The sequence below is a fragment of the Podarcis liolepis genome, assembly GCF_965112155.1.
Source record: "Podarcis liolepis genome assembly, chromosome: Z".
In the NCBI taxonomy this organism is placed as follows: Eukaryota; Metazoa; Chordata; class Lepidosauria; order Squamata; family Lacertidae; genus Podarcis; species Podarcis liolepis.
The window spans coordinates 47991474-48013675 of NC_139570.1; the positions used below are offsets into that span (position 1 = coordinate 47991474).

At 45.5% G+C, this 22202-nt stretch overlaps 1 protein-coding gene across 9 annotated transcripts in view; it reads left to right on the forward strand.

Moving 5' to 3' along the window:
* GOLGA2 (golgin A2) overlaps positions 1 to 18399 on the forward strand; it is a 46255-nt gene extending 27856 nt beyond the window's left edge. For all 9 annotated transcript variants that reach the window (XM_083485791.1, XM_083485783.1, XM_083485785.1 and 6 more), the window contains 18 exons: positions 147 to 240; positions 1037 to 1143; positions 2344 to 2402; positions 3296 to 3437; positions 4836 to 4925; positions 5060 to 5167; positions 5305 to 5395; positions 6607 to 6953; positions 8192 to 8305; positions 8926 to 9150; positions 9611 to 9710; positions 9801 to 9889; positions 11100 to 11253; positions 11373 to 11440; positions 12184 to 12286; positions 14676 to 14782; positions 16015 to 16186; positions 16475 to 18399. In XM_083485791.1, the coding sequence (XP_083341917.1) occupies positions 147 to 240; positions 1037 to 1143; positions 2344 to 2402; positions 3296 to 3437; positions 4836 to 4925; positions 5060 to 5167; positions 5305 to 5395; positions 6607 to 6953; positions 8192 to 8305; positions 8926 to 9150; positions 9611 to 9710; positions 9801 to 9889; positions 11100 to 11253; positions 11373 to 11440; positions 12184 to 12286; positions 14676 to 14782; positions 16015 to 16186; positions 16475 to 16722 (2418 nt within the window). In that variant the 3' untranslated portion in view covers positions 16723 to 18399. The remainder of the gene's footprint in view (positions 1 to 146; positions 241 to 1036; positions 1144 to 2343; positions 2403 to 3295; positions 3438 to 4835; positions 4926 to 5059; positions 5168 to 5304; positions 5396 to 6606; positions 6954 to 8191; positions 8306 to 8925; positions 9151 to 9610; positions 9711 to 9800; positions 9890 to 11099; positions 11254 to 11372; positions 11441 to 12183; positions 12287 to 14675; positions 14783 to 16014; positions 16187 to 16474) is intronic.
* Positions 18400 to 22202: the final 3803 nt, after the last annotated feature.

The following is a 22202-nucleotide window of genomic DNA, read 5'->3' on the forward strand; positions in this document are numbered from 1 at the left end:
TTAACATTTTCTGACTGCACACTGAAGTTCACGTGTGGCAATTTGTCTATTTCTGCTTCTAGTTACTTATCCTTTCAGTGGTTGTTATGACATAGGAATTCTAGGCAGGAAGTTCTCCTTTGATCCAGTTGTTCTGTGCTTTGAAGGTCCACATTCAGACGATAGGAATCCTGGTTTCTGAGAAATCTGAGCTGCAGACAGCCCTTGCACATACGCAGCAGGCCGCTCGTCAGAAAGCAGGTAGGCAACACGCTAAGCCTTCTGGCTAACAAATTAGGTGATGCTCTTGAATACTGCACCAGTTGACTTAAATGAAACATTTTTGGTAAGCTTTGGGCTCAGGAGGCAGTTATGCCGTTGATGATTCAGTGACACAGCAAAACGATTTCTTCATTTGGCCTGTGGTTTGGCTGTGGCGGTAGGTGCTCTAGGCATTGGGAGAAGTGGGCATATAAGCTTCTGTAGACTTCCTGGAAATACTGTTTGAAACCTTCCTCAGTAATCCTTTGGAAACAATAAAATAATAAAACAGACCAAGAAAGCTCAAAAGACAAGAAAGTAAAAATACTGGTATACTGGACCTAGCATTATGAAAATTATAAAATGAGTTAAGTTCTGACCCTTTCACAATTCTCTTATATTCCAAAATGCTTCTGTAAAAAAGCCTATACAAGGGTATGTATTAATTATGGATACATTAGCATAGCAAATTCGGACATAAAGGAGATACAAATCTGATTGTGTTATGGAAAAATGGGGGCAAGTTATCACATATTTGGAATCTGACCCATTGAAATGAGTCAAGCCAAATAGAAGAGGAGTGCACCACTTGCTGTTTTCCAGACAGCTTCCAAAACATCTAATCCAGCAATAGCCAGGGATGGGTAACCCTGAGAAATATTGGAGCATGATAAATCTTGAGCAGATTCTGTTGAATGCTGATTGGCGTTGGGGGTTGGAGCATAAAGTGATGGTCAACTCCTGCCAGTTTGCTTGTTGGGTTCCATTGCAACATAACCTTGTTTTACTTGGGCAGGAGAAGCAGAGGACCTTGCTACACGGGTTCAGTCTTCTCGTCAGAGGATATCTGAGCTGGAACACACCCTTTCCTCCCTGTCTATGCAGCAGAAGCAGACAGACAAAGTAAGACTTCCCTATATGTCTATTTCTATTATCTCTTTCTATTATCTCTTACACTTGGTGCTTTCTTCTTTGGGAGGCTGGACTGCATTCCGCCCCCAGGTGTTCACAGAATTCCAGTAGACACCTCAGGTGGGTGGGTGTGGAATGAAATGAGAGTGCCTGTTGGTTTTGTTTGGATTAATACGCTTGGCACTTCGTTAGCTTTGCCAAATGGCCTGTCTGTCAGTGAGACCCAGGGGCATTGTTCTCATTCAGTGGTTCATTTTGGCATTGACAACCATCCAACTGTCTCCATTTCAGTCTCAAGTCTAATTACTGATGTCAAGTGTAGAGTCTCTCTGTGCAGCTAGAGCCAAAACTTTGTGTCAGATGCTATTTTGGGTCATAGGCAGACATATCCTATGGTTTCATTTGGTATACAGGTGATAGTGCTACAGAGAGGTGGTCTTGGCAGTCTGCATTTTGCTTCAGCAGAACTCAAACTTGCAAATTACTGTTTTTAGCTTCCTGTGGTTTATGTTTGGTGGATGGAGAGATCTCTGCTAAAAAAAAACCAAACATGTGACTAGAATAACAATATAGTCCACAAGTCTGTTTTAGAGCAATGGCATAACTTGAGTGGGTTGCAAACTTAATATATTTTTGGAGATATTGGCAGGTGGGGAGGGTTGCACTGGGGGACCATTTGTCTATGGAGGACAACTATATGGATGTATGACATGCTCACTTATTCTTAGTTTTTGGAAACAAGCAAATCTTCATTCCTCATGGGTGCAGAGATATGTTTGAAAGTGCAGTCACCAACAAACAGACAAAATGCTTAAAGGGATCAAAATAAAAAAGTAGAAAGATTATGAGTCTTCATGCCATTGTGGGATTTTCACCCTATTTCCTAAGGCTATAGGTCTAGGTCTTTTTCAGAGACTGGCTCTCACTTAGTTGCCTTTAAGATGTAATATTTATTCGTGGTATCTCTTAATAAGCTATTAATAGTATCAGGCTAAATTAAGTAAGTCCACTGAAGGCTCCAGGGACTGTTCCAGGTTTGAGGGAGCCCTTAACAATGGGCTTCCTGGGGGGTGTTGTTCTCCCTAAACAGTGGATGCTAAAAAGTTAGTGATTCTGAACTGCACTGCGTAATTCCAAGATCCAAGAACCATAAGCTCCCTCATTGATTTCTGCGTTTGTTGTTGTTGGCAGCATAATAAAGAGCTGGCAAAGGAACGAGATGCCCTGAAACTGGAAGTCTACAAGCAAAGGTGGGGTTTGTTATTTCCCCCGCAACATTATTATCCAGTTTTTCTACTTCCAAAAGTGGATGTCTTCCATAGCACTTCCCTCTGTTCTATTAACCAACTAGCCTAACCTACTTCCCAGGGTGGTTGTGAGAGTGAATGTGGGAATGGGTATGAAGGAGCCATGAGCCTAAGTGCCTTGGCTTAAGGGCAGAATAAATATTTTAAAATAGTTTAAGGACTGATTTAGATGAATATATGGCAAATGTGAGATTTGAACTAGGGTCTCCTAGCACACCCCATTAGTTCCTATGCTGCATCAGATTTCTCAGCAAGCTGCTATCTCATAGCCTTGACACAACTGTGATGATGCTGGCCAAACGTAAGGATTGGAACACAGCCATGCCCACGACATGCTTTCCTTGCAGAAGACCCCCAGCATCTGGTTAAAAGGGTTGGGTGATAGGAAAGAGCCTTTGCTTAAATCTCTGGAGAGTTGCTGCTTATCAGAGAAGATACTAGTGGGCTAGCTGGACCCAATGGTCTACACTGGGATAAGGCAATTTTCCTCTGCTGCCTCTGATGGAGTTTCCATGAGCAGGTGGGGCTTTTTTATTTGTAATAGTTGTGTTGTAGAATATATTCTGGTAGCTGTGGCTTTTTCAGCCTTTCACGAAAAGCTGCACCTGGGGAATGCATACCAACTTTAAATGACTATTAAAATGCGGGAGGCAACTGGCAACCAGTGCAGCTGTTTCAGAATAGGAATTATATAGCATTGGCCCATTGAAACCCTTGCTACTGCATTCTGCGCTAGTTGCAACTTTTGGATCACTAGCAAGGGCAGCCCCACATAAAACATATTAGTAGTCCATCCTGAAGGATACCTACTTGTTGTTTTTCCCCCCCTCCTGTAGTAAAAACAGTGAAGAATTCAAGCAGCAAAACTCTGAACTGTCTGAGAAGCTGCGCACCTTGATCTCTGAAAACTCAGCGATGAAGCTGGACGTGGAGGATTTGCACAAGAAACTGGAGATGGCGGAACTGATGATTCAGCAGGTGATGGTTAGGTCGCTGGGAATACTGCTGCCTCTTGCAGCGCAGCATGTCATCTAGTTGTGGAAGGGTTCTGAATAAAGTTACTCCTCACTCCCAGCGCTTAGCATGGTATTCTTTTAGATCTGAGGGATGGTCTTTAGCAAGCACTTCTGAGCATTGAAAGGAAGCCTGGCATTTGACTAGCCTTTTTTTTCTACTAGGGCTTCTTGACCCATTAATGCCTCAGCTCACATGACCAATAGGTATGATGTGTGTTGTAGTCCAGCAACATCTGGAGGGCCACAGTTTCCCTGTCCTTGCCTAAAGGTTGTGTTCCTTGAAGGTTCTGAGGGTAGGGACTGCTCTTGTGAGAAATTATTCTTATTTCAAGCTGATATGGATGTACATCTTGAGTTCTTTGTACTCTGCACCCCCAAATGGAGAGCTTCACTCAGCATATTTATCCACTTTTTCTCTTTCTCTTTTTTTAATAATATTTTTATTAGTTTTCAGTCACAATAATTGAATAATAGCCTAATTATAACAATGCCAAATTATAATACAATTACTAATCCCAATCATTCAGATGCCAAACCGTATAATTCAAGTGGCCTCCTGCATGCTAGAATTGATGGTTTGACTATTTACTTTATTTCTGCATTCCAAAATCTTATTCCTCTCAATTACACTCCAGTCAAAATAGCAATCCCTTATACAACAACTGCAATATTAACATCCATTCATATTGACACATTAAATGATTATAAATCTATAGGTGAAGCATTCATTCTATATCCTTATTCCTCCTGTGTGTGACAGTTATTCTGTCCGTGGTGTTCCTTCCTGTCCTTATAAAATATAATGTCTATCTTTTCCCAGCCATTGCTGCTCTCCATCATGCCTTGGGCGGAGCTAATATCCCATTGTTGCTATTTATCCACTTTTTCAAAGCATTTGCACTTATGGGTACTGGATTGCAGAGCGAACGGAGGGCATGTGGATTAAAATGTAGATTACTAGGTGTGGGGGAGAGGGTAGTAGCCAAGGATGAAAGAGCTATGATGACCTTTGAAGCTGCAGTCCATGGCATTCAATCCCAGCATCTGTTCTATAGCCATGAGTGCTAGAAACTTGAAAGCTTGAAAAAGGAAAGCTAATTTCCTTATGAAGATTTTTCCCTTGTGCTTAAGTGGGGGGGGGGGGAATGCAATTCTGGCTATTCTCTCTACCCCCCCCCCCAATAGACATGTTAACCCTTTGTCTATAATCCATGAGCTAGATTAAAAGGCACTGTAGAAGCATCCTTTTGTGGACTTCTGGGGTGGGGAGGAATGAATGAATGAATGAATGAATGAATGAATGAAAAGTGGCAAGGAATTTCACTGTTTACCATAACCATTTGTTTGATTCTCTTGCCAGTTTGCAAACCAGCCAGGAATCCCAGATGCCACTCAACAGCTGCAAATGGCACTGGAAGAAAGAGCAAACCTAGAAACACAAATTGCCCAGGTAGGCTCCTCTGCCATGGGTTTTGGGATGTGGCCTTCATAGAAGAGTCCCTTAGCTTCATTCCCAGGAAGGGCGTTTTCTTTATTCACAGTATTTGGCTTATGCTTTCTTTTTTCTCTTTGCTTGCTGAGCAGATGTCTGAGTCGATCCAGCAACTGCAGACTGAACGGGATCAGTATGTGCACAAGCTGAAAGAGGAAGGGGGAATCTGGCAGCAACGAGTACAGTTGCTTTCTGACCAGGTAAGGACAGGTTCTCCTGCACTAAATAGCAGGCAGATATCTTTCTGGTAATATAACAATGGAGAGATTTACTTTCTGCATGAAAGACATGGAAGGTTAGCAACACTAGTCTTCCCTTTCCAATTCCTGTGGTGTAGGTCCAGGCTCTGACAGAAGAAAAGGACCTGAGTACAACTCGAATTCAGGAGCTGGAAGCCAATCTGTCAGAGTTGATCAGCAGTCAGTCCGGTAAGGTTCAGTGTTCAGAAACTGCAGCTTAAAGCAAGGCCTTCTTGCATACTTAGCCATTACCTTTGCCCCCTAAACATACTCTGTTCCACACAAGCTCACCTGTTCAATCCCCTGTCTTTTTACTCTGTGCTGTAGCATAGTGATATGCAAAAGTTCTAACGATCAATTCCTGGCTACTCATTTAAACAAACTTATACAGTGGTACCTCGGTTTTCGAACATAATCCGTTCTGGAAGACCGTTCGAGTTCCAAAATGTTCGGAAACCGAAGCGCAAAGGGTGGTCTGCAAATTTAATAGAGAAAATTGAGAAAAATAACATATACACTCAGCGGAAGCCATTCAACTTCTGAGGCCATTCGAAAACCAAAATGTTCATCAATGGAGATGTTCGAAAACCAAGATACCACTGTATATGAATCTGGTTGCAGGTGATAGGAAAGACTCCATTAGTTGCCTGGTTCAATTTCCCCCATCTTGTCAGCAGAGGTTCTCCTCTTAATCCTTTTGCAGAGGATTGACCAACATTTCTCTCCTCCCCCACATTCCATTCTTAGGTGCACACCTTCAGATGTCAAGTGTGCCTGCAGCAAATGTGTTTACACCTGCATGTATCCTGTAGACACACATGTGTTAGAGCACCTTGATTTGTCCCTGTTTCCTGTGGAGTGAACACTCCATGGCAGATTTGGGCTTGCCTTTTGTTTAAGGCAGTGATGGCCAGTCTTGGCCCTCCAGCTGTTTTTGGACTACAGTTCCCATCATCCCTAGCTAACAGGACCAGTGGTCAGGGATGATGGGAACTGTAGTCCCAAAACAGCTGGAGGGCCAAGTTTGGCCATCACTGGTTTAAGGCAACAAAAGGGGCCTTTGCTCCACCCTTTTATGGTTTTTCTTGAACGACAACATGGCCAGACAACCAAGTTTGTGTGTGTTAAATTTGAATGTGCCACAATCACATAGAAAACTGATTTCCAATTTAAGGGGCAAAGGGAGCTGACCCAGCCCCACCCCTTTAAAGTGCTTTACATTTGGCCAGGCTCACTTCCATTATCAGCGCCTGAGCAATGGGGGGGGGGGAGTGCCTGAGTTGTGTGTGCTTGGGGGGGGGGGTAGGCCATGGAAGAGGGCTCCACACTCCTCACCTAGGCACTGCTTTTGTTCCTTAAGTTGGCCATGAACAGTCTGCCTCTCTGACTTGACCTTCTAGTAGTGAAGCCCCTGGAAAGTGATCCTGCCCCCCATTCGGGGCCCACAGAAGCTGAGCTGCGCTTGCAAGAAGAGCTCACTCGGTTGCAGGAGGAGAAGGAGGAGCTTCGTGGGCAGTGCCAAGCCCAGATGCGGGACAATGAGCAGCTGAGCCGCCTCAATCAGGAGCAGGAGGAGCAGCTGCAGGAGTTGGAAAAGACAGTGCAGCGCTACAGTGAGGAGGCTGTGGACAGGCAGCAGATCCTGGAGAACATGCAGAGTGACAAGGCAACCATCAGCCGAGCCATGACTCAGAACCGGGAGCTCAAGGAGCAGCTGGCAGAGCTGCAGAATGGCTTTGTCAAACTGGTATGTTCCTCCTTGTGGTGAGAGGCAATAGCCCCCTTTGCTATCCAGCCAGAAACTTCCAGTGCTAGGGATGTTTGAACTCTAAAAGGAAGCCATCAAGCACCCAGGGAACCCTTGTAGATTGCTGCAAAGGTTCTCTTTCCTCCACTGTTTCACTCTCCCTTCGTTGTTTCTGTTCCCTGTTTGTTTTGAGCAGGGGTCAGCAAGGTTTATCTTGCCTGGGCCAGATCAGTCCCGCAGAGATCCCTCCGTGGGCTGGATTGTGAGTGCTCACACCTGTGATTTCCGGGATCTGCGTAGATGCGATTTCCGGCGCCTCGCTGGTTTAGTGCAGCACGAGAGCAGGCAGCTCATTTCAGGGGAAGCTCGTGGGCCAGTCAAACGACTTCCACGGGCCACTTCTGGCCCACGGGCCGTAGGTTGCTGACGCCTTGTCTTGAGGAACCAGTGTCTTTTCCTTGGTCCCGTAATGGTCAACAATTTCAGTCTCCTTTTGTTTCTGACTAGTGCTGACTGCCTACATCTGCCTGAAATCTGTGATCTTACTTTCTGCTGTATCTAAAAACCAATCTTATTGCCCTAATGGCTACAGAGGGAGGCTTTAAACGACTTGCTCACAAACCTGTGTATTTATGCATTAAGTGAAGTAGCCTTCTGTTTGGAGAGCAGTGGTTGCCCCCTGTTCTGAGTACAGCACGCATAAACCTGCAAGTCTTCTGAAGCTTTTCCTATGTATGTTGCTAAATGTGTACGCTTTATATTTGAAGCTCAAAACAAGTATGCTAAAATATTTTAGCTAGCTGTACATGGGTTTCATAATAAATCATACATGAATGTAGTTTTAATATAGGAAATACTTAGTTTGCAGACAAGTATCTGAACCTTAAAGTTTCAGGGAGAGAGGGAGGAGCTTAAACATTAGAAGTTTAAAGGCTCAGAAAGCAGAGGAGTTATGGGTGGTGCTTCTGTTAACCAGGGGTGAAACTGCTGCACAACTTCCTGGCGTAAAACCCCCGCTGTTAAAATACTTTTATCCTTAGTCCAGTGCTCTTAAGGCTCTTTGCCTTTCTCCCATGGTTTCCTTCTCCTTCATCCCCTACCCCCTATTTTAGGTTGCTCCCAAGCTATTATGATTTCTGACAGGGATGCAGAAGGTTCCATAACAATAGACTGATACGTACTTCACTACTAGGGAGATTTGTGGCGCTGCCTCATTTGGCTGCCTTATGTCTTCACAGACCAATGAAAACATGGAGGTGACGAGTGCCTTGCAGTCAGAGCAGCATGTGAAGAAGGAGTTGGCCAAGAAGATTGGAGAGCTGCAAGAGAAGCTGGCAGAGCTCAAGGAGATGGTAATGCTCTGGCTGGGGTACCACTGTGAATTAAGGGAGCCAGTAATAGGGCATGTGGGGCCAGGGGCAGAGGCAGTGGGCTATAGGTGGCACAAAGCAGTGGGGTGAGGTCTTCTCCTTGCATACATTTCCTCAAGTGCTGAGCTGTTTTCCTTAAGACTGTCTTAGGAAATTACTCTTGCTGTTCCTGAGGTTAGGCTACATAGTTTAGCCATCAGACTGAAATGAAGAATAGTGTCGGAAGAGCTTCTCTACCCAGCAGAATTCAGAGCAGCCTGGCTTGAGTGGAAGAGAGATGTTCATTCCTCTTGAAATAATGTTGGTTTTTCAAATCCAGTCTGGTGTCTGAAGGATTTTAAAAAAAATAAAAAATCCCACATTGTGATTTTTGCATAGTACATGCACGCATTGTGATTCACGATATATCACCATATCAAATATTATGAAACCATTACCACGAGGTGGACTTCAGATTGGCTTTGGACAATATTGATACATTGCCAAGCCCTACTGAGGTGGGGGAGAGAAGGGGGATTGTGTGTTATACGTGTGGAGAGAGAAGAGTGCACCACCTCTGGACTGCTGATTTGGTAACCAACTTATTTCCCTCCCCATCCTAGGAGGCTCAGAAAACACAAGAGGCTCAGGCCCTTCAGGAGCAGCGGGATCAGTATTATGCCCACCTCCAGCAGTACACTGCAGCATACCAGCAGCTAGCCACAGAGAAAGAGGAGTTGCACAAGCAATACCTTCTTCAGATGCAGCTCATGGATCGGCTGCAGCATGAAGAGGTCCAGGGCAAGGTGACTGTGGAGATGCATTTCAAGGAGCTGCAGGAAGCCAAGGTAAGAGTTGGCGCTTGGGAGGACTGGTAAGCAGGGCTGTAGAGGTTAAAACTGAGTAGGTCCAGGAGGATTCGGTTCTGCTTGGTCCTGGGCTGCAGCTGCCCAGGTCATCTGAATTATGCACCAAGTGAAAAACAATTCAGTGTTAGGAATAATTAATGCTGACATGTGTACAGTTGTGTGGTATTGCATAATTCTGTGCAACTGGGCCTTTGCCAGCTTTGAGTGAGAGCTTGGGTGTGGGATGCAAGGTGACAAGTGCCTGAGGCAGGAGCTGACATACTGGAGATCCCAAGTCTGGTGGTTGGATGTTGGAATGAGAAGGGCTTTCCAAATGTTTGTTTTTCCGGTTCTGGGTCAGTAGTTGTAGAAAGGAATCACATGAAGCCTTTGTGTTGTGTTGGGTCAGTGTACTTTTGTGGAAGAAGCAGCCAAAACATCTGCTGCCTCTTTCTTGAAGGAAAGCCTGGAGATGATTTCCAAAGAAAACAAGGAGTTGCAAGCTCAGGTCAGCCAGCTCATGGCAGAACTAGATGCAAGGATGCTTCCCAGGGCACAAGGTGAGTTGTCTTTTCCATTAGCAGGAACACAGGGGGGCTGATCCTAGCAGGATGTTCTAACTCCTCTCTGCTGTCTTCCTTTGCTCACAGGGGATGGAGTGGAAACCGAAGAGACTGTAGAAGAACTGAAGACTCCTGCTCTTACCATCCCAGATAATTTTGAAAGTAGAGAGGAAATGGTGAGTGCCTGGCAAGTCTTTGTGGTTTTACACGAGTGCTTCAGGAGGTGAGGGGAATAGGAAGGGTGGGCAGGGAATAACTTGGAAGCTCAGAGATGCAGCAGCCCTGAAGTTCTGTTCAAAGACTTTCAGCTGAATACTTCTAGCTTCCTAGAATTGTGTTGCATTTCTGGATTTATCTTCACTTGACATTAAACGTAGATTAACTTCCCCATGCTTTTAAATTGGATTATTTCTCAGCCTATGCTTGTGTCTCCCTCTCTGTTCTCCCCACGCCCTTGTGTGCCTCCAAGCAAGCCAGAGCAAGTAAACATTGGATTCCCAACTAGTTTCCCACTTCAGTAATGGATGGTTCCAGACAGGTTAGCTTCAGAGACAAGAAGGGCCTCTGTAGACTATTTTCACATGTAATGTGTCTCAGCAGGCTTGCAGAACAGTTTATCAATTGGGTGTGTTTTTTGACTGTCAACTTGGCAAAGTCCCTAAAACAAGAGATGCTGAATTTACTGAAATCATTCTGAATGCAAATGCAGACAGGCACATCCAGGGGGCTCTAGTTTTGGGGCTTAGGACAATACCTCAGCATTACCAATCCTAACAACCCAGGCACTTCCATTTTTAGTGGCCCACCTAGATGACAAAAGACCAGTGCAGGCTTTCCAGTCTCTGCAGCCAGCTTCTCACGGTATCTTATTGAATATGTCCCTGCCTCTTTCCCCAACATACAGCCAGTACACTCTGCATTACAGGGCCAACCTAAGAATGTGCTGAATTCTTGGAAAGAGTAGCCCTGGAGTTTCAGAATTGGGTAGCATTATGAAGCCAACAGTTTTGAATTGGTATTAGTTGTATCTTAGTATAGTGATTTTTGTGCTTTCAAAAGACACTCTCCACCTCAAGAAAAGGCCTGGAGCATATTTTTTCCAACCCTAAGCCAAAGTTTTAGAGCATAGGTATAATGAAGCATAAATGTGCCTACAGAGCTGTGGAAATACGAGAATGACTCTGATGAAATGAGCTACAGATAAACATGAACCTTCTTAAATTCTTTCTAACCCCCTTGCAACATGCTAGCATTGGTTTGATTGTACACTTATTTCTCTTATTTAAAGCAGCTATAATTCTTCAAATGGTCCCCAGGATATATTTTTATTTTTTACATTTAACAACACCCTTATGCTAAACTTCAGCGTATGGAATTGCATCTTAGGTGGCTTTCTTGACATCTGTTATGTCCCAAGCGGAAACTGAGCGAGAGGAGATGAGGCAGCAACTGTCTGAGGAGAGGAGGCAATGCAGAGGCCTCCTGAAGCAGATTGCCATACTGAGGAAGGAGCAGCAGCTGCATGTTGCATCTGGGGGAGGTAAGCGTGCTCCTGTGTGTGGATGTGCATATTCAGGTGTCTATTTGGGTTCCAGCCAGGTTGGACCACAAGGCCATTCCTTCTGCAGTCGCTTAATCAAATTACTTGACCCTTTTCAGATTCTGCTGCAGATTCCGTTCCAGGTGAGGTTCACGAAGCCTTAAAAAGTGCCATGGAGAAGCTGCAGGTGCGTGTTTAATGCTTTTGGCTACAAACCCAGACAAATAGCACATGTGCTAGTTAATGCAATACATCTTTCAGCACTTTATGAGCATGTTTATGTGAAGGTCCCATCACTGATGAAGAGCCTTTGCAATCCTGCCTTTGCCTATTGAGCTGTGTGATGTTGGATGGACTGTTACTGGCTTAGCTGTCTTTGTACTGTAAGACTTCCAAACAGCTATAGTAGTTCCTCCATTCCCCAAGATCTCTATAATAATTAGCACTTAATCAGATTTTCACCATGTAGGTTCTCTTCTCTCTCCCTGTCACAATCTTTTGTGGGGGTGAGTGACTAATGATGCTGCTTTGGAATCAAAAGATATTTTGTGGAAGAATCAAGCTTCCTAACCGCACTTTGTTTATTGTTGATACACCTCGCTACATTTTGAGTATATATGTTCTTAAGGGATCTGATCTGAAAAATCTTTAGTGTTCTAGTGACTTTTTCACTTGGAAAGCAGCCGCAGGCTTTTCCTCCTAAGCAGTCAGACCTGCTTGGGTAGAAGGCTTCTGCTGCTTTCTTTTCTAGTAATAAGATCATTTTACCTTCCAAGGGATGGTGCCTATCTGCTGCCTATCGGTGAGAAGCTGCCCTTGTCCTGATTATTGCTGTGGTAGTGCTGGCTGCTGCGCCAGGAGGGTTTGGGTTTCTTCTTCCACATGGTCTCCCTAACACCTTCAATGATGACTGGCTGTTGTGCTTTCTAGTCTCGATTCACAGACCTGATGCATGAGAGGGCAGAGCTGAAGGAGCGGGTGGAAGAGCTGGAACATCGTTGTATACAGTTGTCTGGAGAAACGGACACTATAGGTGAGATGAATTCAGTGCCCCTCTCCACGTTTCACTGAGATGTCTGGGGAAGTGTGACTAAGACTTTGATATAGATTGTGTGGCAATTCTCCCATAGGATCCCGAAGACCTTTTGTTTACATTTTAAAATCTCAGTTCTCATGAAGACAAAGGAAAATGCAGGTAGCCTCCAGTAGTTAGGAATTACTACTCATCACCCATCTATCTAAACCATTTTACCTTCTGTGTATCCCCACACAGAAACAACCAAATAAAGGTCTTGGGAGCAGACCTACAGAGTATGTAGGAAGCAGCTGGTATGCACCATCCTAGTCCCTGTCTGGTCTGCTCTCTCAGCCAGCAAAAGTGGGTGCTGTTTGCCTGTGTCCGTTTGCTTATCCTGTAAGATACCTGCCTGCATGTCAGAAAGTGTGCTGATTACAGTGTAGGGTTGGCTGAGTGAAAACACCTGGACTGTGGATGTGGTCCAGAGCCTTCTTTATTATAACAGCAGGCCCTGTCACAGGCAGGTGGGGTCATCCCCAAAGGGGACAACACTTAAAGGTTGCCGCTTTGGGGAGCCACAGGGGAAGAGGAGTGTCAGTCAGGATATGTAGGGCCGAAACTGGGGGACACGGCATGCGACCCTCACCCATTATGAGAACCTGGTTGAGGGGAAGTTTGGTTTGGCGTGGTTTCCCTCAAGTGAGAGGCAGAAAGAGAGTAGTAGTGGATTCACCATCTTCCTCCTGATGGTGTGCTATGCACATACTATTGGGCCTTAAGTTTACTATCTTTGGCCTGAATCTCTCAGTTGTGATAGATGATGGGTGTCTGGGTGTGCAGGTAGCCAGGAGTTGTTAAAATGCTGTCCAGTCTCAGTGGTCATGGGCGGAGGAAGATGCCGTTCAAGTACCAAGGCCTAGCTGTTTAATCTGTGTTCCTCATTCGAGTCCTCTCCTTTGGAAAGTACTAGTAGCATATCCACTGAGCCCTGTGGTTTGGTGATGCTGTTACTGAATGCCAGATTGGTCTGTAATAAGACCATGTTCATCCATCATAGATGAACAGACTGATCTGACCTGCATTACTGAGACTTGGGTGAGTGAACTGGGTGGACCTGACCTTACCCAGCTGTGCCCACCTGGGTACATGATACAGCACTAGGCTATACTACCAGGTGGTTGAGGGGGAGGTGTTGATATTGTCCATAAAAACATTATCTCCTTGACCAGAAAACCTCTTGATGTTGGGACAAGCTTAGATGGTCTGGTGTTGTTTAAGAGAGACAGATTCAACTTACTGCTGGTCTGCTGGCCACCCAGTTGCCCAGCAGCATCCCTGATCGGGCTGGCCAAGGTGATCTCTGGGGTGATGGAGAACACCAGGGCGGTTGTCCTGGGTGTCTCCAGTAACCATGTTTAGCTACCATTGGGTCAGCTATAGATCTACCTCCAATAGTCTTTGGTCTGACACACCATGCAGAACATACTCATGATACGGTCTTTGCCCCAAGTGATACGAGAGACTGAGAATAAGGGGTAGTGCAGTCTACTTCCTTGTCATGGTGAGATCTTTATCCCATTATGTTTGGACTGGCAATGGCCATCCCTCACTTAAGACTGGTGGGCCCACTTGGATGGAAACCGATGTGTTCCTGAATGCTCTGTGGGATCGTCCTGTGGAGAAAGCCCAGGTCTTGCTATGGAACAGACAGCTGACATGATTGCTTCTGAACGTCCTCTCTGGCATTATGGAGCTTGTGAGGTCTCTTGGTCTTCTGAGGATCTCCAGGCTATGAATCAAGCCAGACAAAGACTGGCATGCAAGTGGCACAATCCCACTCTGAAGCCAACCAGACACTGCTTGGCGCACATAATTATGCTCACTATGTGGCAGTGCAGGCTACAAAAAAGGCTTATTTTGCAGCTTGCATTGCATCCTGTAGTAGCAGGCAGGCAGAGTTATTTATGTCCATCCCTCCTTCTCTCCCTTTTAGTTTCTACCAGAATAAAACATGTAAATAAGGAAATAGTGGAAAATCTTTAAGCTTCAGAATTCTCGAGCTGATTGGTTTCATATGGCGTTTTCTAGCTGAAAATAAAAGGCAGAATACATACATTTATCTGCATTATGGTTTTTCATCTTTGTTCAATGTTTATAAAACTTCAATAAGTTGCTGGTGGGAAACTGTTCCCTTCTTCCAAAAGACCTATTGCAACATGTGGATTCTGCTAGATTTCAGAACGTACCAGAAGCTTTGCCTACCTTGTTTTCTTTTACAAGGAGAGGAGGAGGTGGGGGCAACCCCATTTCATGGTTGCATGTATATGTAAGGGTGAATGTGGAGCTTTCAGCACCACCTTTTGAACAGACTTTCTAAGACTCACTTGTGTCTCCTGTGTTTCAGGTGAGTACATTGCCTTGTACCAGAGTCAGAGGGCTATCCTAAAGCAGCGCCACCAGGAGAAAGAGGAGTACATCAGCCGACTGGCCCAGGACAAGGAGGAAATGAAGGTGAGCAAGGGATCTCCTCCCTTCCCACCAAGGGCTCTTTCTGACACAGTACCGGAAGGGAGTGAACCGGGCTGGCTGGGGTATTGTGAGTTTCACACTGTTACTGAGGGCATCAACCACCCTTCACTCCTGCACCTGGACGGCAGTGCTTACTGAGCCAGATCTCCGATTGAAGGAGGGTCCACTGTCTTTATTTACAGTTCCTGGCACACTGGAAGAGGACCCTCAGGCAGAGTCTGGCTCACCCCATTTAAAGGAGTAAACTGGTCTCCTCTTGAGCTCTGGGCACCTGTTGTTGTTGTTTGTTGTTGTAATCTGTGACCTTCCTGAACACCTCTGTCTGCCTGCATGTACAAAGCCACTTCCACTGCTCACAAAAAGGTTTCTTAAATTACTTGGAGAGCTTTAAAAGAGGAGTAGACAAATTCATGGAGAACAAGACTATCAGTGGCTATTAGTATGATGGCTGTGTTCTGCCTCCACAGTTGGAAGTGGTATGCTCCTAAGTGACAGTTGTCGGGAATTGCAAGTGGGGAGGAAACTCTTCCACTCAGGTCCTACTTTGGTCCTTCCCATAGGCATCTGGTTGGCCACTGTGAGAACAGGACCCATCCAGCAGTCCCTTATTATGTTTTTATATGTGTCCTGTACATAGATAACAGGAGACAAAGGGGAAGGAGAGGTTTGGGCTTGATAAGAAGGGTGATTCAGAATCGTGCACCTCAGATGAAAATAAAACATAGTTGACTTTCCTTGGTCAGTTAAATTAAGGTAGAACGAAGAAGTAGTGGTGGTACAAGCCTGGATCGAAGGGGAAGAGGACACCTCCAATGTTGCTGCTTTAGCTCTAAAGAAAGCAATGTATCTGGAAACTTGCTTCTGGGAGCACCAAGGTTAAAAGTCTTTGCAAATCAATGTTCATGCCTTTGTGCTCCTGGTGGTGCTAACCCACTTGGGTCCATTATGAGAACACAGGAGAGGGTGATGTTGGAAGAAAGCAAAGGAGAACAGTGACAGTGAGCATTTGCAAAGCAGAGGCGATATAGATGAGCAGAAAAATTAAGGACCTTGAGGACTAGAAGCTTGAATGCTTTAAAAGCTGTCAGGAACCAATTCCAGGGACATTGGAAGAAGAAAACCTATTCATTCTAATGGGAGGTGGTATGGTGCATGTGGGACACACAGGTGGCTCTTGGTGATTCCGTTTCCCTCTTTATACTTCTCCATTGCAGATGAAGTTACTGGAGCTCCAGGAGTTGGTGATGCGCTTGGTTGGGGAGAAGAACGAATGGTATATAAAATACATGGAGATGGCTCAAAATGTGGACCCCCAGTCTGACCCCAAGAGTGAAGCTGCTCTTACAGCAGCGAGGCACGTTGAGCTGAATGCTACCGATGGTGAAGGTGAGCAGTGGTGACAACCAGTGGGGGAAATAGCTGCGGTATCTTCATGGGGAGTTCAAAGCTTAATTTCAGTGTCTTGGTTTAGCCCCAGAATTTGAGAAATATCAGTCTCTGTTTTTGAACTTGGGCAGAACTACTTTCTGCTCTCCACAAGCAACAGAAACCATTTACCACACACTAGGGTTGAGGAGAGAGTTTTATAGGTTTTGTGTGTGAGACTTCTAGGAAAACCTGAGACCAAACATTTCTCTTTAGAAGTTAAACAGTGTCTGCTATCTTGCCTCCCAGGGCTGCGAGAAGTGAGTTTGGCAGATGAGCCAGAACTGGAATCCACCGCTTCACAATCCCACCCATCACACACTGACAACAAAGCTCCCCAGCCTGCTTCACAAGACCCCACCGCCAAGCAGATCATGCATCTTCTACGTGAAATTCAAAACCCCCGGGACAGGCTGGGCTCCCTCTTGCAGAACCCCTGCATTCCCTTCTTCTATCGAGCTGATGAGAATGACGAAGTCAAGATCATGGTGGTGTAACTTGGCATGGAATCTCCAAGGACGTAAAGTGCCCCGTGTTTTCTGTCCTGTAATCTTCGGTTGCAGCAAGTGTCACACATGGTGGTTGAGCTCAGTGGAATTTGAGTGCCAGGCATCCTGAGCTAGTCTTCCCCTTTTGCTCTTCCTGAGCAGATAATGTAGGGCTGTCATGTGAAGTTCAGGAGAAGACTTTGGTTCTCCTGGCTTCTGCTTCAGGCAGCCAGTCAGTTTCCTCAGTCAGTGACTTTTGTTCCATTTGTCATTGTAGCCATCAGCTCAGCACCTTTCTGTTAATTTATTCCAGGTTTAGATGGTTTGGATCCTCTTTGTCCCTTACCATAGATCTCTGTCTTTTTGCTTTATTGCACAGTTGGCCTCCTGCCCAAATTTAGCAGCCATCTTAATCTCTAGCCCTCCTTAAAACAGAGAGCTCTGCAAAACATTTTCCTTTTTGTCTAATGACTTGGGACAGGCAGTTCAGGGGGAGAATCTGTCTCCTGTTACCCTTTTGAGGTTGGCTTCTGGCTTTTTGGTGCCGATGATCTGAGGATGGGATGGAAATGTGGCTGCGCTTTTGAAGGTGACATAGTTTGCTGTCTCTGTTGGATGGTTTTAATTTTTTAAGATGGAGAAACCTTTCTCCCCTCTTCTTTTTTAAAGGAAATCACTGAAAAAGCATACTTTTATATTGATCTCTGGAATTTCAACTACCTTTAATTGGATCTCCTTTCTTCCTGGTTGGGCAGTGGATTATTTTAACAGTGAGCAGGGTTGTTTGAAATATTTTTTTTTATCTCCTGTGGTTCTAATACAGAACCAGGCCAGAGATTTCTATGTAGAAGGGTGTGTATCATATGTTGAGTTAAAAAGGCATTCAGAGCAGGTGCATGAGGGAGGGACAAAGATTTGCCCCATGTCTAGCTTGAATCCTACTTAGGAGGCCATCTGTGCGAGATAACTTTGTACATTTGCATACAGGCAGCAGAAGTAGCTGGCTGGTGACATAGCTGCTTGTTTGTGACCAAGGTCCCTCCTGGAGGTGAAAAGTGCTAGCAAAGTGGATGGGTATTGCTGTTGCATTGCACCTCCTTGTAAGTCGTTTTGCCAGTCGCTTACATAATAGATTGCTGTATCTTCATCAGAGCCTTTCTTTCCAGTAGAACCTGCTCGAAAAAGTCCATCCAAAGGAAAAGCACACAGGGAAGCTTCTTAAAATGTAAGCTTCATCCTTCGCCAGTTTTTCAGGAGAGCACGATTGTAGACTTAAATCACTGCACTCTTCCAGGAGATTGGCACAGCTGTGATGTCAGTGTTACTCCCTCAGTGCATTGTGTTGGCACTACAAAGTGGGCTTGCGAGCTCCTGTTTGCACGAATGTACATAGTGTATCTGTGTAACATTTTGTATATACCTTGAATAAAGAGGAGAAAAGTCTTTGGGCAGAATTTCGGGCTGCCAGAAGTCATCTTGTAATCTTGTATTTAAAAAAAAAATCAAATTCAGTGGCGGGAGCCAGGAATGTGATTTAATATGGAACATTGTGAAATATTTATTGGGTGTCTGGTTTCTGGGAATGTGAAAGGAAAACCTTTATTAGAGAGAACTTGCATTCTATTGCAAAGATAATTTAATCCTGTTACAAATTTGTTCTTTCTGAATAAACCTGTTCCACCTATAGCACACTGTGTGTGGTTCTTATGTTCTACAAAAGATGAACAGTTTCCTTTATTGTGCAGACATGATTGAGTTATATGCATGTGCATTCTGTTTGTCCTTGCTGAAATGGACAGCCTTCACCATTAAACTGTGCTTTTCTCCCAGGAATGGGAAGAGAAAAAATCTAGTTGCTGCTAGGGCTGGGCAATGTACAAGTGGTACCTCGGGTTACAGATGCTTCAAGTTACAGGCTCCGCTAACCCAGAAATAGTACCTTGGGTTAAGAACTTTGCTTCAGGATGAAGTGGAAACAGGAGGCCCCATTAGCTAAAGTAGTACCTCAGGGTAAGAACAGTTTCAGGTTAAGAATGGACCTCTGGAACAAATTAAGTTCTTAACCCGAGGTACCACTGTATCAATATTGTCCCAAACCAGTCTGAAGTCGACCTCGTGGTAATGGTTTCATAGTATTTGATGTGATGATATATCGTGAATCACAATGCGTGCATGTGCTATGCAAAAATCACGATGTGGGGAAAACCGTGAGTTCGGTCATTTCTCCTCTCCTCATTCCTGCTGCCCCTCAACTCTCCTCTGCCTCCTGCAACGAATCATAAGAGCAGGTGCTGAAGAAAGCAGCCTACCTGGGAACTTTCCTCATGAGCTTCTTGTTTTAAGTGCAGGCGCCAGGCTGGTAGGCGGTTGAGGGAGATGCAGTCCGAGCCAGCTCCAAGCTTCTTGCTGGGAGTCCCTTTCCTTCCTCTTTTTTTGGGCTGTCTCTGCCTGCCCACAAGACCTGACACCTGAGCTATACTGGGGTCATCACAAGAGCAGGAAGCCCTTTCTGCCTCAACTCCCCAGACCCCCTTCCAGTTGTTGCCCAGCCCTGCCATTTGAACTGCTGCTGCCCTCCGCTGGGGCTCTCTTGGAAGTTGCTGCTAGTCCCGTGGAAAAATAAACTGGGTTATTTACTTCTGAGTTAAAGAAAATAAAAATAAGCCTTGCCCTCTTGTTTTAAGTATCCTTCCTCCCTTCTGGGTGTGTGTTTGTGTCTCCCTCGTGTCTTATTAGGGAACATTATCTCATCTTGCGTTTGATATCTACGCTACGAATTACTCCTACAGCTGTAATTTTTTTTGAAAATGTGCTAATTTACAAATTACCTGTACTATAAAATAACAGTCGTAGCAATATGTTAAAGGGAAGTTAAATTTTGTAAGTTTTAGACCCCTAAGTAGTAGCAGTTGCCAAGGGATTACCCGGCTTGTCTCTACAGAGTTCCATCCTTATTTCAGACATCGTTCTGTATCGGTATATCGCAATGTTTAGCTGTTGATACAGCACGATCCTGAAACCAGACATCGCCCAGCCCTTTTCCTTTCTGGCCTCTGTGTAGGTCAGATGCTCATTTCAGTCTGTCAATCTCCACGCCGTTTCAAGTAGCAGAGCCTTCTCTGTTATCTAGGAGAGTGCATACAAGCCCTGCTTTTCCTGTAGGTACTTCGTGCTGTTTCCAGTCCACCATTCTGTTCTCATTTTTACATAGCGCTATGCTGTTTCAGCCACCCAAAAATCCTAACTGCACCTCTAGTGGTGGAGCCCCAGAATTGTACAAAAAGGTACAATGGAACTACTGCGCTTTATTGTGGTTCTTCTAGTGATGGTTTCTGAGAAACGAAGGTGTCCTTCAGCTGTGGGCTTTTAGGGGCTTCTGTTTTGTTACCTCAGGAGAGCCATTCCCTATCTCACTTTAACCGACACATGTCTCTCATGTGGAAGGGGTTTGTGAAGACGGAACAATCCTTACTCCCCGGACATAAGCAGTGGGGGTGTGGGGGGGGTGTGTGCATGCATTTCACTCTGCTATTTTGCTGCAAGTGTATTGCGTCTCCTAAGGACGGACGGAGGGCTCTGGGACCCTGCAGCTTCCTTCCCAAAGCCAGGCACCTTGCTTAGCCGCAGTGCGGGATTTGGAGTGCTGGATGTTTCTCTGCACATGGTGCTGATGTAAGGTGGTGTGAAATTGAGACGCTCCAGTTGGGGGCGCAATTGAGACGCGCCAGATATTGGCCTCCACAGGCCGCCATTTTATGGAAGATTACAAAGGCCCTTCCATTTTGTTTGGCCTTGGGAAGAAGGCGTGGCAGAGGGAAGGGCTCTAGGACCCTGCCAGAGCCTTCTTTCCAGAGCCAGGCACCTTGCTCAGCTGATTAAGAGTGGCGGCAGCAGTTTTCTGCAGGGCTCCGATCTGAGGTGGTGTAAAATTGAGAAGATCCGTTTCGTCTGGCTTTGAGAGGATGGTGCAAGGGCTCGGGTGCTGCCAGAGCCCTGGCACTGCCTTCCCAAGGTGAGAAGTGGTGCTCAGGTGCTGCAGGTCGCTATTTTATGGAACCTTACAAAGTCAATTTTGTCGGGCTTGGGGAGGGTGGCTGGACAGAGGGAAAGACTCTAGAACCCTGCTGGAGTCCTGGACCCCCCTTCCCAAGTCAGGTGCCTTGCTTACCCGCATGTGGGATCAGCAGCTTTCCTGCAGTGCTTAGCCGAGATGGCACAATATGAAAAGTCTATTTTGTCTGGCTTTGGCAGGTCTGCACAAGGGGACTAGGATTCTCCCAGAACCCTGGCACTGCCTTCCAAAAGTCTGCCCTGCCTTCCCAGAGCCTTGCTTAGTTGATTAAGAGTGGTGCTGGCAGTATTCCTGCACACAGCTTTGATCTGAGATGGTGCAAAATTAAGAAGATCTACTTGGGGACTTCAAATATTACGAAGTCCCATCCGTTTTGTCTGACTTTGGGAGCGCTCACCTTCCCAAACCGGAAGCCTAGGAAGTACTTGCCCTGCTCTGGGATGGAGAGAAGGGCTCTAGGACCCTGCCAGAGCCCTGGAGCCTCCTTCGCAGAGCCAGGCACCTTGCTCAGCTGCAGTGCAGGATCTGGGATCGGGCAGTTTTCTTGCACAGGGCACCAGCTGAGATGCAGCATTACTGAGAAGATCCATTTGGGAGTCCCAAATATTGACCTCAAAAGATTACTAAAGTAATTTTATCCATCTTTGGGGCAGCAGCACAAGTGCTCTGGAGCTCTGGCACTGCCTTCCCAAAGCTGGGTAAACTTTATAGATTGCAGCTTTGCACAGGTAGGGGTATGTGTGTGTGAATTAATAAAGGACGTGTGGGTTTTCTTCACTCTCCATTTATTTACTTCCCACTGCCCTGCCCACACAAAACTGTGATCTTACACACTGCAGTTTGGAAAGCTCTGCAGTAGAGCCTGAGACTAAATTTCAGGGTTTGGAGTTTAAGCTCCACATTGTGCAAAAAATTAATGCATTGCAGGGGCCAGATGATCCTTGCAGTCACTTCCAACTCTACAGTTCTATGATTATGGGATGTTGGTGGCACCACCCAATTCAGTCAGCAGTTTAAATCCACAGAACAGGGTGCTTTGTCCCAGCTCCTGCCAATCTAGCAGTTCAAAAGCATACCAGCACAAGTAGATAAATAGGTACTGCTGCAAGCCGGAAGGTAAACTGTGTTTTTGTGTGCTCTGGCACTTGTCATAGTCCTTTGTTGTGCCAGAAGCGGTTTAGTCATGCTGGCCACATGACCTGGAAAGCTGTGTACAAACGCCGGCTCCCTTGGCCTGAAAAGCAAGATGAACGCCACACCCTAGTCACCTTTGACTGGACTTAACCATCCATGGAACCTTAATATTGACATATGATTTTATTATCTGAGTAGATTTTCAACGTGATCTACCCTGCTATATAGGAAGACATTGCAACTTAAGCATAATGCACAAGTTTGGGTTCTGTGTTGATCTCAT